At 57.0% G+C, this 12,404-nt stretch overlaps 5 protein-coding genes across 5 annotated transcripts; 3 read left to right on the forward strand and 2 right to left on the reverse strand.

Moving 5' to 3' along the window:
* Nucleotides 1-1,806: 1,806 nt before the first annotated feature.
* On the forward strand, nucleotides 1,807-3,523 carry P884DRAFT_189188 (uncharacterized protein; the record flags this gene model as incomplete). The annotated part of the gene is made up of 4 exons (XM_069437421.1): nucleotides 1,807-1,977; nucleotides 2,036-2,110; nucleotides 2,175-3,167; nucleotides 3,230-3,523. 4 exons carry the CDS (start codon nucleotides 1,807-1,809, stop codon nucleotides 3,521-3,523), a joined length of 1,533 nt encoding a protein of 510 aa, XP_069301576.1.
* Nucleotides 3,231-4,163, forward strand: P884DRAFT_253296 (uncharacterized protein). Its single transcript, XM_069440782.1, has one exon. It carries the CDS (start codon nucleotides 3,723-3,725, stop codon nucleotides 4,074-4,076), a length of 354 nt encoding a protein of 117 aa, XP_069301577.1. The 5' UTR covers nucleotides 3,231-3,722; the 3' UTR covers nucleotides 4,077-4,163.
* A 4,526-nt stretch (nucleotides 4,164-8,689) lies between these two features.
* Nucleotides 8,690-9,950, forward strand: P884DRAFT_188980 (uncharacterized protein; the record flags this gene model as incomplete). Its single annotated transcript, XM_069437404.1, has 2 exons — nucleotides 8,690-9,216; nucleotides 9,278-9,950. 2 exons carry the CDS (start codon nucleotides 8,690-8,692, stop codon nucleotides 9,948-9,950), a joined length of 1,200 nt encoding a protein of 399 aa, XP_069301578.1.
* A 422-nt stretch (nucleotides 9,951-10,372) lies between these two features.
* On the reverse strand, nucleotides 10,373-11,157 carry P884DRAFT_253300 (Nnf1-domain-containing protein). Its single transcript, XM_069440783.1, has 2 exons — nucleotides 11,033-11,157; nucleotides 10,373-10,968 (listed from the first exon to the last, which is right to left on the reverse strand). Exons 1-2 carry the CDS (start codon nucleotides 11,137-11,139, stop codon nucleotides 10,677-10,679), a joined length of 399 nt encoding a protein of 132 aa, XP_069301579.1. The 5' UTR covers nucleotides 11,140-11,157; the 3' UTR covers nucleotides 10,373-10,676.
* A 151-nt stretch (nucleotides 11,158-11,308) lies between these two features.
* P884DRAFT_4016 (uncharacterized protein) lies at nucleotides 11,309-12,158 on the reverse strand. The gene has a single exon (XM_069445872.1). It carries the CDS (start codon nucleotides 12,064-12,066, stop codon nucleotides 11,479-11,481), a length of 588 nt encoding a protein of 195 aa, XP_069301580.1. The 5' UTR covers nucleotides 12,067-12,158; the 3' UTR covers nucleotides 11,309-11,478.
* Nucleotides 12,159-12,404: the final 246 nt, after the last annotated feature.

Consider the following 12,404-nt stretch of genomic DNA (forward strand, 5'->3'; position numbering starts at 1 on the left):
ACCCGAAGAATGGGAGTCTACTCCGTACACACTCCGACTCGCTTTCAAAAACCCAACAGGCAAGGCCTACAAGCGCAGGTCAAACTAAGAACCCCGATCATCTCGTCCTTGCCCCCGTTGACCCCAAGCTTCTCGTGTCAAAGCCCCTACTCTTTTCCAGTGGGTTACGCTTCGAACACTGGAAAAACTCTGTTGTCTGGCAGTTACCCCTACGCAAGATACAGTTTCAGAGGCGAACTATTGACACGATAAGTTGCGATGTGTTGGAGTACAGTGTTGATGTCACATACGGAATTTCTGCGGACGACGTGCAATGGTTCCAATCCCGACCCTTGTAAGTGACTCGGCTTGTCTTGAGTGGCCGAGTAACACAAGGGGTCTCAGTGCACCATCATCCCAGAGATGGCTGCAAGGAGGCTGCCGTGACACCTTGAAACAATGACTGAGCAAGGGCAATCCACATGGAAGGCTGAGTCTGTTATACACCATATACATAACCTGGAAGAGGGTGAGGTCTGTATGACAGCAAGCTAGGTTCTGATCGTTTCAGTCGACCGCCCTGATAAGAGCTATTCTCCTACCCCACCTCGGAGGCTATGTGCTGGGCTATAACGAGCAGCTTTGATGCTTGTATCGATGCCCCTCAGGTTGAGGGGTCTCTCTCTTTAGCCCTGCCTTGATGGTCAGGCGATAACAAATTGCTCATGCAGAAGGTCGAGATGCAGCGCAGCTGCAAGAAGATTATTAGACTTCGAGCGCTGGCGACAAGGTTCAACTCTCTTGAGGCTTGGTAAACGAAGGTAGGCTTCCACCTCAAATCCCCCAAGGAACCAATTGAATCATATCGTCAGGTGAGCCAATGATTGAACCAAGCGCAAGACAAGCCAAGCAGGGGCATCCGGCGGCAGCTCGGACCTGCCCCGGAACAGGGGCAACGAACCGCCGCAGAACGGACCCCGGAGCCGGGACTTGCAAAACATGCATCTGCGAAAATCTACGGAGTATCTGTAATCCGTACTTATTTGACATCGAGAGAGTTCGACCGGGCAGCAGTGGGGTTCTTTTCCCGGCAGCTGAGGTTATCCGGGCAAACCAACGCAGGCTGCAAGACTTGATTATGAAAACGGTTGGAAGACAGTATTTCAGAGTTCATGAGATTATCTTGGCCCTTTCAAGTGTGTCTGCAATGTGTTGATCGGTGCGTTGGTGAGCGAGCAGGAGTGGCAAGCCCCAGTCGGTTTGCCAAGACAAAGTTCTGCGCTCGCAACTTGTGTGTGGGCCGGCCCGAACTCGCCCAAACTAGCCAAAACCAATTTTCTGGAGCACCACCGCAGTTTCGCGATCCGAACAAGCTGCGCAACAAGCTGCAACGAGCTTCTCCTTCCACATCCACCAAGTTTGCCGCCGTAGATTTCCCATCCCGGCCGAGCAGTTTTCTTTTCATTCCTGGCACTTTCTCCGTACGGCATCTCGCTGTCTCCTGCGGTTTCGCCCTTCCTCAGCGTCAACTTTTTGAGGTCGCCGTCATTAGGTAATTGAAACCCGAACAAATCTGGCTCGCGGTTTCTGAATCGAGCATCGAGCTCCATCTTCCAGAACCGTACGGCTTCCAATGACCCCTGAATCCCCCCTAGAGAGCTTGCGCTGAGTCTCTTTCGCTAGGCATATCGTTCTTCCATCCTTCGGACGCCCACCCAAGACGCTCCTGCGCCAGCCTGACGAAATTTCCCACCCTAGCGCGCCGACTTTTGGCATCAGCTTTTGGACAGCTATCATTCTCTGCATTCACGAGAATACCTAGCAGCCATGGCGACCAACGGTAATATTAATCACGACCAGTATGCCGCTCCGGCCCAGACAACAGAGACCCCGACCAATGCGGAGGCTCAGGCCAACAACCTTCCCAAGGATGAAGTCGGCTGGTATTTCGTGGAGCAATACTACACAACCATGAGCAGGTCGCCCGACCGGCTGCATGTGAGTCCAACGCCCAGCCAATCCTTCGGTGGCGCCGAGGGCTAACCAACGCTGGCAGCTGTACTATGGCAAGAAGGCGCAGTTCGTTTGCGGCCGCGAGACGGAAGTTGTGGATATCTCTTTCGGCAGGCAGGTAAGTTCTGCGTGTTTCACGCAACCATCTCCGCGAACTCATGCTGATATCGAGAACCGAACAGGCAATTCAGGAGCGGATTAAGAGCCAGGACTTCCAAGACTGCAAGGTCCGGGTCACCAATGTCGACACGCAGGGCTCCGAGGACAACATCCTTATTGCCGTCATCGGCGAGATGGCTAATAAGGAGGACGAGACCAAGAAGTTTGTGCAGACTTTTGTTCTCGCCCAACAACCGTCCGGCTATTTTGTTCTCAACGACATGCTGCGCTTCCTTAACGACGACGTCGAGGAGGAGACAGAGGCGGCTGCTGATGAGCAATCAGGCCGCGTCGATATGCCCGCTGGGCCTGAGTCCGAGGAGAAGGCGGAGGCTCCTGCTGCCGAGGAGGCTGTCCCCGAGGAAGCTCCTGTGAGCACCGAGGCGGCTGCCGAGAAGCAGGAGGAGACGAAGGAGGAAACCCCCGCCGCTGCCGCTCCCTCTACTACAGAGCCCCCTGCCGAGACACAAGAGGCGCCTTCCGAAGCGGCTCAGGCCCAGACTGATGTTGAAAAGACGGTCGAGGAGATCGCTGAGGAGGACGTCGAGAAGCCGGAGGAACCCAAGGATCCCGCCCCCACGCCCTCCGCTGCCCCTGCGCTCGCACAGCCCGAGAAGGCCAAGGAGCCCCCCAAGCCAATGTCCTGGGCTAGTCGGGTGGCTGCCGCTGCTGGCCCCTCGCGGCCCGTTGCTCCCGCTGTCCCCAAGACCGCCACCCCCCCTGCCCCAGCTCAGGCGCGCGCTGCCGCCCCCGCCGCCAGCCAACCGGCTGCGCCCGCCTCCCAGTCACAGGAGAGTGCGGCTGCGCCTGCTGCTTCCAAGGACCAGGGCAGCGAGTGGCAGACCGCCGAGACCAAGCGCCAGAGCCGCGCCCAGCCTGCCGCTGCAACTGGATCTGAGAAGGAAGGTGTCATGGCGTACATCAAGTACGTCACCGAAAAGGTCGAGGAAAAAGACTTGAGGGCCGCACTGTCCAGTTTTGGCGAGCTGGCCTACTTCGACATCAACCGCTCAAAGGTATGGGTTTCCTCAACATCACGCGTCTTTGGGGGAGAGCAAGCAACTGACTACTGTTCCAGAACTGCGCGTTTGTCGAGTTCAAGACACAGGCCGGTTATAACGCTGCCATCAAAGCCAACCCTCTCACCGTGAACGGCGAGAACGTCGTGGTTGAGCAGCGCCGCCCCAAGGCCAACGCGTACGGTGGGTCCAACTACAACGCCTCCCGGGGCGGTGCCGGCCGTGGCGGTCGCGGCGGCTACGAGCCTTCCCGGTCCGGTTCCCAGGGCGGCGGCCGTGGCGGTTTCGGCCAGTCCCGCGGTCGCGGCGGCGGTTCACGTGGGCGGGGGGGTTCTCAGGTCGGTACTGCTTAGTTGGCAACTACCGCCTGATGTTGGAGTTGCCGCTGCCTTGCCTCGTAGGGCCAAAGTTGGTCTCTAATGAGGCGAGTGACCACCCTTTCGGGACATTTCGTTATCACGTATCGACATTACGCCGAGGGTCGGGATTTCTGAGTTGCTGAGGGAGGGGGCATTCATTGGTGCGTCATGGAGTAACGGGGGTTTATCACGGATGGAGGTTAGGACAGGAAAAAAAGAACCGGCCAAAAGAATCACTTACGGATGTCTCTTTTCTTTTGTGTTGAGAGGATGCGCGATTCCTTGTGTTTGGCATATTCTTTGTTGGTGTTGCTGGATCCGAGGACCGCTGCGTACTTGCTCTGTGTTCTGTTGGCTTGCCTACTATTACGGCCTAGTCTGGGCTTCGCGGACTCTCCTTTTTTTTTCTTCTCATGTTGTAGAAAGTCAACAGCTGGGCACGCAAGGGCATAGAGACACGGTGTATACCGCGTGGCCAAGGAAGGACTCGCCTGACTTGACGTGGAGTGGGGGATCAATCAGGCCCGTCGCGACTTTCTCGCCTTGACAGTCTGGTGGGTTGTGGGCTTTTGGGCGGACGACAGGTGTATGTACAGATAATGGCCAAAATATGAGATGTAAAGGTAACCTCGCAAGCCAGGCAGTCTGTGTTTCAGACAGGACGTGTGTTGGTATTGTCATATTAGGTTCATTGCCTATGTAAGGGTAGGTCTGGCGTCCGCTGTGTGCCAAACATGCTGAGGCCGACTTCGAGCCAACGCTGTGTTGCTGACAAAAGCACGGAGTAGGCGCCTACTAAGTAGTGTGTGCTTGCTGGCGGTGATCGTGGCAAAGTATTCCGCAGTCATCCCTACTTCGTTGACATTGGACAAATCCCGGTGAAGAGTGGGGAGGGGGACCGTTCGATCTGGCAGGGACTCGTTTGCTGAGCCCAGTTACTACTCATGTGCGACAAGTTGGCTGCCCCCGGATCGAAACTCAACTTCGTCGGTGGTTGTATATCGAACTGTGGCTTCAACGAAGAGTCTCCATGATGGCCGACCTTGTTGTGTTACGTACATGAAACGGACCTGCTCACCTAAGAAAACTTGTATCTATCTCGAGCCAGCGCTCTCCCAGATCGACTTTCCTTCATCTTAGTGAGACACGATCATCTTGATACAGAGCACCACGCGGGAGGCGGGGAGTCTCTCTTTTGCCCGGCATGGAAAGTCGAGACCTTCCTGTCCGAGCGGCGAGGGTCCTTTTGGAGATCGGCACCCCCACTCCTTGTGCTGGTGACGTTCGGCCGGCTTCGACGGAAGATGCCGTGGCTCCAGCGTGGCCCGGCCCATGGCGTTTCAACAGAGTGAACGGCTACAAGGAAATCACGTCACTTGATCGGCTGGGTGATCATCCGCCGGCTCCCGGGGATCGGCCCTACGTCCTCAAGGACCAATAACCAACCAACCTGACCGGAACAAATCTCCTCGCCTCGGCAAGGGCACGTCCACGTACATATGTAGCGTGTCAAATGAGCAGGGAGCCTTGGGAGGCCCACGTTAATAACTAATCATCGATGGGCAGCTCTTCCCCGCTGTTTGGAATGTACGGCATGTACGGTACGGAGCAGTCTGCCCATGAACTGCCGACTTCCGATAACGCTTCCCACGTGGGCCTCCAGTCCGCCCCTCGCCGGCTCCGGAGCGTCGACCGGACTGTGGGACGTATATGGGGTCGACCGTTCATGAGCGTGTAACCTGTGCCCTCGTCCGCCAGGCCACTTCGGGAATGGTTGAAGCACTCGTCGAGAAGACGCGCAGTGTTCCCACGGGGCTAGGCTTTTGCAGCTAGTTGGTGCGGTTCGGTGCAGGGTGTCAGCTCTCAGGGGGGGCGGACGACAACTTGTTCCGTTACCGAGCTGTCGAAAAAGCCTTCAGCGAGGCCGGGAGCACCCATCATTGGCGCTGACTTCCAGAGAGACCAAACTGCCCAGCCATCGCGATGTGCACGTAGATGTGCACGAGATCAGACACGCTCTAGACAGGCCGACCACCGACCATCGTGGAGCTCGTCGAGCGAACGCGGCCAGATTGGGTCCCCACACTTTGTGCCGGTTGTGTTTCGTCGGTGTCGATGCGCGTGTGGTATCCGTAGCGTACGCAGTATTCCGTCGTGTCCATGTATGTAGCCTTGGTATTCATTGAAATTGTGGACTCCGTATTTCTCCAAGCAGCGGAACGGGGAGAAGGCATGCGCTGCCTTCTCAGTTAAAACGAGAGCTTTGGCGCCTTCCTTGTCTAGCGACGATCAACTCCGGGCAGTTAGTTTTGTGAGAGAAAAACGGCAAGGACAAATTGACGTGCGCCCTTTTGCCGAAGATCGCGTCGGGGCCTGGCGCGCTTGCTCTCACCTTCCCAAACAGTCAGCCCGCACCCTGGCGAAATCGATGGTCTGGACCCACAGCAGACCCACCAAAGCGTTCAGCCTCGAAGGAGGTGGTCGGCGCGGGTGCCGAGAAAGGAAGATTGGAGAGGAAGGAGCAACTGTGAACCAAGAAAACCTGGCCAGCAGGAGTCGGAGGCAGGCATGCATGCCAAGTGTTGCAAAGACGGAACCCTGACGCCGAGAAGCCCGTATTTCATCTTTCAAAGCTGAGCTCCCACCTGCCAAGTTCATCCGCGGCTTGGAATTTGGGGAAAGAGAGCGCGTAAGCTGTGTGGCAATCTCGAAGGCGGCGGAAGACACGGTAACTGTCAACGTTAGTGCGCGTTGAGGCTGCCTTCTAGAACCGGTAAGGTCTGCTTTGGAGAATCTGGTGTAGCGCCGCCGGGCGGCACATGTTCCAGCCCGACTATTGCGCACATACAAGTAACTATAGCATGGCTATCAGGCCATATGAGCATGGGGCCTTGGGACCGTTTTTTTTTTTTTTTTTTGTGGGGGGGGGGGGGGGAGACGAAACAGCGGGAAATTCGAGGACTAAGTCCGGATGCCCATCAGCAAGACGATCTCGAATTGCAACAGACAAAGCATGCCTTTCTTCAAGGTTGACCACCACGTCTCTCCATATTGGGCTCACCCTGGCTTCCGACAGTCTCATGCAGACACTCATCCACCTACCCGGAACAGCCTAGCCTCGGTTGGCGTGAGCAGGCCCTGTGTCCGCTGATTGGCGCGTGGACGCCGGTACACAACGCCCATCAACAGACACGGCGGGACCGGGGCTGGGATCAAGAAGCAGCCCATACACTAGTTAGAGCAGCTCTCTGACGTGGGAGTGCGCGTCGTTTTGGGGAAGCATCTCAGCTACGCAGTGTACACTACTGTCCATATGTGTCCACGACATTGGGCGCAGACTTGACCAATTCGGAAAAGGTGGTTATGCTTGTGGGCCGGCCCGGGCACACACCTGCAACCACATGGATACGCTGCAATATATGCCAAACAGGAAACGGCAGTCGGAGAAAGCTATTCTCGGCGTCGTACTATGTAGTGACGGCGCAGAGCTAAATGAAAATTGATGAAAGACGCAATTGCAGGCCGGTAACGGCTCCTGGAGACCCAGTCGGATAAAAGAGAGCAATCCGGGGCAGCACCCAAGGCTGCCACACCTGCCACAAGACGGAGACCTGCGAGGGTATGTACAATACGTGCACCCGTGTAGGTAAAGCCTGTCGAAAACTCGGATCGACTAATAATTGTCGCTCACCCGGGAGCGTCGCACATCATGTAGGTATCCATGGTGAGCACTTTATAGCAGAGAGCCCTCCATTGATGTGCCTCGTGTATTGGTCCCTCGGCACCTCATATGCACAACCCGCACATAGGTAGTGTACATACTATGTAGGTTACTAGTAGCATGTAGTCACTCTAATCCGTATTTGAAGGAAGGTGCCTCTTGAACTGGATAGTATAACCTGCCCCGAGTAGTGCCCAGTTTGCCTCCAACGGGCGCGGGAAGGAGATCGATAATAGCGACTACCTATTTCGAGAGCGAGGGTATGTGGCTCGGCCTCCAGGGATCTGGGCCGCCTCCAGACCCCACTAGAGCAATTGCTGACGGGCCAGGGGTGGTGCCTCTCAGCCCCTCAACTTTGTCGCCAACAAGCAGTCGATGGGATAATTTGGCACAACTTCCGCATCTTGTCGTTTCGCCCGTTCGTCGCTCCATCGTTCATCGTTCGCCTCACTCCACCTGTGTCCGCTTTACGGTACCTGCCCTGCGCAACAAGTAAGGTAGGTACCTACAACAAATGAGTAAGGTCCTTTGTACCCTGCCGACCTGGAGACTACTCTGTACACCATCGGGGGCTCAGCTTTTTTTATTTATTTAATATTTTTTATTTAATTCCTTGATTGTATTAGCACCTGGCGGGCCACGCCAGCGGCAAACTGGAAAGACAACCCTCCACCCCCGGTTTCCGCTTTCCGCTCAGAGCGACTCGGAGTCGGTTTCGGTCGTGTCCCGTTCGTTACCTCTTTCCTTTCGCCCTCACCTTCGTTACTTGGCTTCTGCACCGATCCGTACCGGGCCTCTCTCTACTTGGTGACTTTTTTTTTCTTTATCGACGACGATTATCGAGGCGCTGCAGCGCTGGGGACCATCTGCATCTCCGCATCCACTACGCTTGCGCATCTCTACCTGCATCTTGGTGTCACCCCGGGGAACCTGTGGTGCGCTATCTTCTTGGTAATCTTGGTCGACAAGCTTTGTGGCCTTGGCGACCACCTCAACCCTCGACCTTCAACAGTCGACGGCATCTGGCCCAGGTCAGATCTTGTTGTCAGAAGTGAGCGTGGAATCTCCCAAAGCCGGGGAAACCGCACTGCCAAGTCGCCGACGCCCAGGCAAGAGGAACTGTCGTGCGGCAAAAAGCACCTCACTCCCGCCGAACCCGCCCAGCGCCTCCGGAGGTCTTCGCTAAACGGCGCGCCGGGCCCGGGTATGTCATGCCGGAGAGGATCGGTTCTTCAGCCGAGTGAGTCCAAGCTCACGATACCAGCACCGACGACAACAACAACAACAAGACCAACGCGCCTGAAGGGAGGTGGGGAGGGGGAGGGGGAGACGGAACTGGCCTGGTTCCCATTTTCGACGAAGCCGCCGCCGCCGCCGTAGTGCGCAGGGCAGCAGCACATCCTCCCCTTTAGTCACCAGACCGACAAGGCACCCGCCCCATGGCGCGCAGACCCAGCGATGCCTTCTCCCAGTACAGCGGCGCCCCTAGCGATGCGCCTTCGGGGATGGCGGGGCGCCCGCGCCGTATGTCGATGGAGGAAGACATGTTCTACCGGGAGGTCATGACGTCGCGGCCGGCCAAGCCGCCCAGCTACGAGTCGGCCATGAAGGCGGCCCTCGCCGCGCAGAGGAGGGCACAGGCCGTGCCGGCAAATGTTGCCGACGAAGTGCTGCCGCCGTACTCGTGTGACATCAACCTGGAGGGGGTCTTCATGCGCAAAATGGAAATCGAGGAGACGACGAAGCGGGCCGAGTATCGCGACTGGAGGATGGTGTATGTTGAGCTGCGGGGCACCGCGCTCAACATCTATTCGGTGAAGAAGGAGAGGGGCTGGTGGCCGTCCTCGTCCAAGCATGACGGGCCCGATATCTCGCCCGACCAACCGCCGTGGGTAAAGAAGTCGACCTTGGAGAGGGCGTACAGCCTACTCCATGCGGATGCGGGGATTGCTGCCGACTACAGGAAGTGCGTACTTTCTCTCTGACGCCGAGGATGTGTCCGCGGGCCCTGAAGCTGACTGAACCAGGCGACGATATGTCATCCGCATGAGAGTAGAAACCGACCAGTTCCTCCTGTCGTGCGTCGAGCTTGGAACGTTCGTGACGTGGCTAGACGGTATCTTCGCGGCCATCAACGTGTCACCGCCAATCGACGAGCGCGACTTCCCTCGCGACTTCAGCGTGCCGCGGATCCAGAGGATACGGTGGCTCCGCGGTCAGCGGCCACAGCCTGAAGACAGCATCGGCTTTCACCGGCTGACGGAGCAACGGAGGCAAGACGGCAGCAGCGAAGACGAGGAAGGCGACAGGGACGGAGAGGTCGAGGGCGGTGAACCGCAAGATCTAGGGTACAGCAGGGACGAGGAGGGTAATGCCGGATACGGCCCTCGGACCGACCATCCCATCGTGGGCAGACTGTCGACAACGTCGTACCCCAACGAGAACATCGACCCGGAGACGGGCAAGTGGAGGCCGCAGCACGTATGGAGCACGACACACGACCAGCTGTATGCGCGGCTGTGCTACAGCGTGCTGCTCTTCAAGAGCCCGCGCAAGAGCAACTATGTGATTTCGCGGGGAAAGCTCTGGTACGTCGACTGGGAGACGGGCCGCATGGTGCGGGTCTTGCCGCCGGCGTACGGCGAGGTGGATGTCATGGGGCCCTGGCAGGTCATCATGCCGGAGAACAGGCTGCTATAGTTGGTGGGGGTCGGCCGGGAAGGCTGCGTTCTGCATACATGGTGATCTTTTATGTGCCACGTTCGTGCGCTACGAGCGACTCAGTTTGGATATCCCTCTGCTTTCCTTTTGTCATACCGGCGGCGTGGAGTTCAGGGGTGTGGGCGGAGCATCTGGCACTACATCAGGCGAGCTGTCTTTTTTTTTTTTTTTTTTTTTTTTTTTTTTTTTTTTTTTTTTTTTTTTTTTTTTTTTTTTTTTTTTTTTTTTTTTCCCTTTTTGCATATTGTTCAGCATGGCACTTGGAAGTCACGGGCCGGTGGGCAGCGGTTCGAGCATTATATACCACTTTTCCTATGGGCGCGAAACGGGGCTTCTGTGTACGGGCCGAGAGGTTTCGGGGAGTTTGTCAGGACATGTCAGGATATAAATATACCCGTAGATATGAACATACAGCAATGCTTCAAACCAGACGAATGTCGCCCGTATCGGGTACACCATCGCCAACATGTCAGATATGCCTGTCAACCAACGCCTGGGTATCCCATAAACAAGAGAAAAATAGATAGAAAAAAAATAAGAAATCCCGGCCGACGCAACGCCAATCTCATGCTTCCCCCTCTGGCCTTGCTCTTTTTGCATACTACGAGCCGATGCAGTGTGAATCTTTTTTTTTTTTCCGTCCAATGATCAAATCTGATTCCAGTAACGAAGAACTTCGCCCCCGGCCAAAGAGGTGCTCCACTGCTAGCCGGGGCCCCTCACGGCCCGGATGTCGGCCTCGGCGGCGCGCGTCTCGGCCGCCAGCTCGTCGACGAGGTCGCCCAGCAGATCGTTGGCGCCGTCCAGGTCGCGCAGGGCCTTCTCGACGCCCGCCACCAGCGCCTCCATCTCGGCCCGCTGGGCCTGGATCTCGTCCCACAGCCGCGCGTTGGCCGCCTGCGTGTTCTGCAGCCGGGCGTTGAGCTGGGACCGGTGAGAGGCCAGGTGCGGGTGCAGGTGGGCCGAGAGGATCGTCTCGGCCGGGAGGGTGTGTGGTCTTGCGATGGGAGGTTAGTTTCGATCTAGAGGAGAGAGAAAATTTGGGGAGGGGTGAGACCTACGCAACGGGCGGCTTGTTGGGGTCATCTGCTTCCATCCTTCGCCGGGCAGCGTCGCTGACTAGGGTTTCGAGCTCGTTCAGCCGTTCCACCACCTGCCGGTTGGCCATGATGGCCTCGAATTCTTTCTGCGCGGGGTGGTGTCCCACCCCTTCTCGTTAGCTTTGGCTGTTGTGTGTGCATCGATCGGACGTGGACCGAGGCCGGCAACGACCACCGGGGAAAGGGGGGGTCGGTTCTCGTCGTCAGTAAGCAACGCGGTGCCGCCCTCCTTCCCCTGTGGTAGTAGTAACAGTCCGTTCCCGTTCCCCCTTCGTGACCCTTTTTTGACGCGCGGAAAGGCACCACGATACCCATCGACCCCTCTCTCTCTGCTCCGGCTCCGGGGGCCTCACGTCATAACTAATCCGACCAGCCTTATTCCGTCTCCCACAGGGCACACACGGTGGTCATTCTCGTATGAGGAGAACATTGCAAGAAGGAAGGAAAAGAAAGCAAGGGAAAAAAATAAGGGAAAAATAGAGAGAGAGAGAAAAACGTACATTCCACAGACTCCCCAGCCTCTCCACCATTTGCCGCTGCACAAACTCAAGCGTCCCCGGCGCCTTTTGGGAAATGGTGGGGAAGCAGGCGCCAAAGTTGTCCTTGTTGATCTTGTCCAATGTGTGCTTTGCCGTCGTCGCAAAGAGGGCCTGGAGCCTGGCTGCGCGGGGCCCGGGAACTGGCGGCGGCGGCGGCGGTGGTTGTGCCGGTGATGTTTGTTGTTGTTGTTGTGGTTGTTGTTGTGATTGTTGTGGTTGTTGTGGTTGCTGCTGCTGCTGCTTCCCTCGGCCTGCTGCTCCTTCTCCAACTCCTTGCCCTTGCCCCTCCCGGCTTTCTGTTTGAAGGGAACGCTGTCGTTGCTCATGCTCCGCGGATGCTGATGTTGTTGCCGTGGAAGGTTGTGGTTGTGGCGGCGGTTGGTCGGGCATATCGGTGTCGGCAGGTTCCTGCGGCTGCTGGCGGGGTCGCGGAGGATGTTGCTCTGACGATGGCATTGTGGATGACCGCGATGTAATGGCTGGAAAATTGGGTTGGTAGTAGAAGGATTCGGAATTGGCGGTGTTGTGCTGTTAATTCGGGGTCGAGGTCGTGAACCGAGCTAGGTTGCGCGTAGAGCTCTTTCATTGTCGGCGCTGTCGCGTCGCGCATCAGCGCTAAACTCGCGTTTCCGTAGTGTCCCCGCACTCCGGGCGGCCCACTGCAGCGCTTGCCCAATGCAACTCCCGCTGCGTGCCTCCCCCGCTTTGGCCAAGAACATCGGAAACTCCATGGGTACCTTACCCTTCTCCAAGCTCGTAGCGGCATCTTCATTTTCACTCCTGTTAAGGGTATT

The sequence above is a fragment of the Thermothelomyces heterothallicus genome (genome assembly GCF_042370625.1).
Source record: "Thermothelomyces heterothallicus CBS 202.75 unplaced genomic scaffold P884_scaffold_1, whole genome shotgun sequence".
In the NCBI taxonomy this organism is placed as follows: domain Eukaryota; kingdom Fungi; phylum Ascomycota; class Sordariomycetes; order Sordariales; family Chaetomiaceae; genus Thermothelomyces; species Thermothelomyces heterothallicus.

What these genes read in the sequence shown, in the direction of transcription:
- P884DRAFT_253296 (XM_069440782.1), top strand. Translation starts at nt 3,723, where the DNA reads ATGGAGGTTAGGACAGGAAAAAAAGAACCGGCCAAAAGAATCACTTAC.
- P884DRAFT_253300 (XM_069440783.1), bottom strand. Translation starts at nt 11,139, where the DNA reads ATGGCCAACCGGCAGGTGGTGGAACGGCTGAACGAGCTCGAAACCCTA. An exon ending in CCCAACAAGCCGCCCGTTGC is followed by an intron (nt 10,969 to 11,032) that starts GTAGGTCTCACC and finishes TCCCATCGCAAG; the next exon opens with ACCACACACCCTCCCGGCCG.
- P884DRAFT_4016 (XM_069445872.1), bottom strand. Translation starts at nt 12,066, where the DNA reads ATGCCATCGTCAGAGCAACATCCTCCGCGACCCCGCCAGCAGCCGCAG.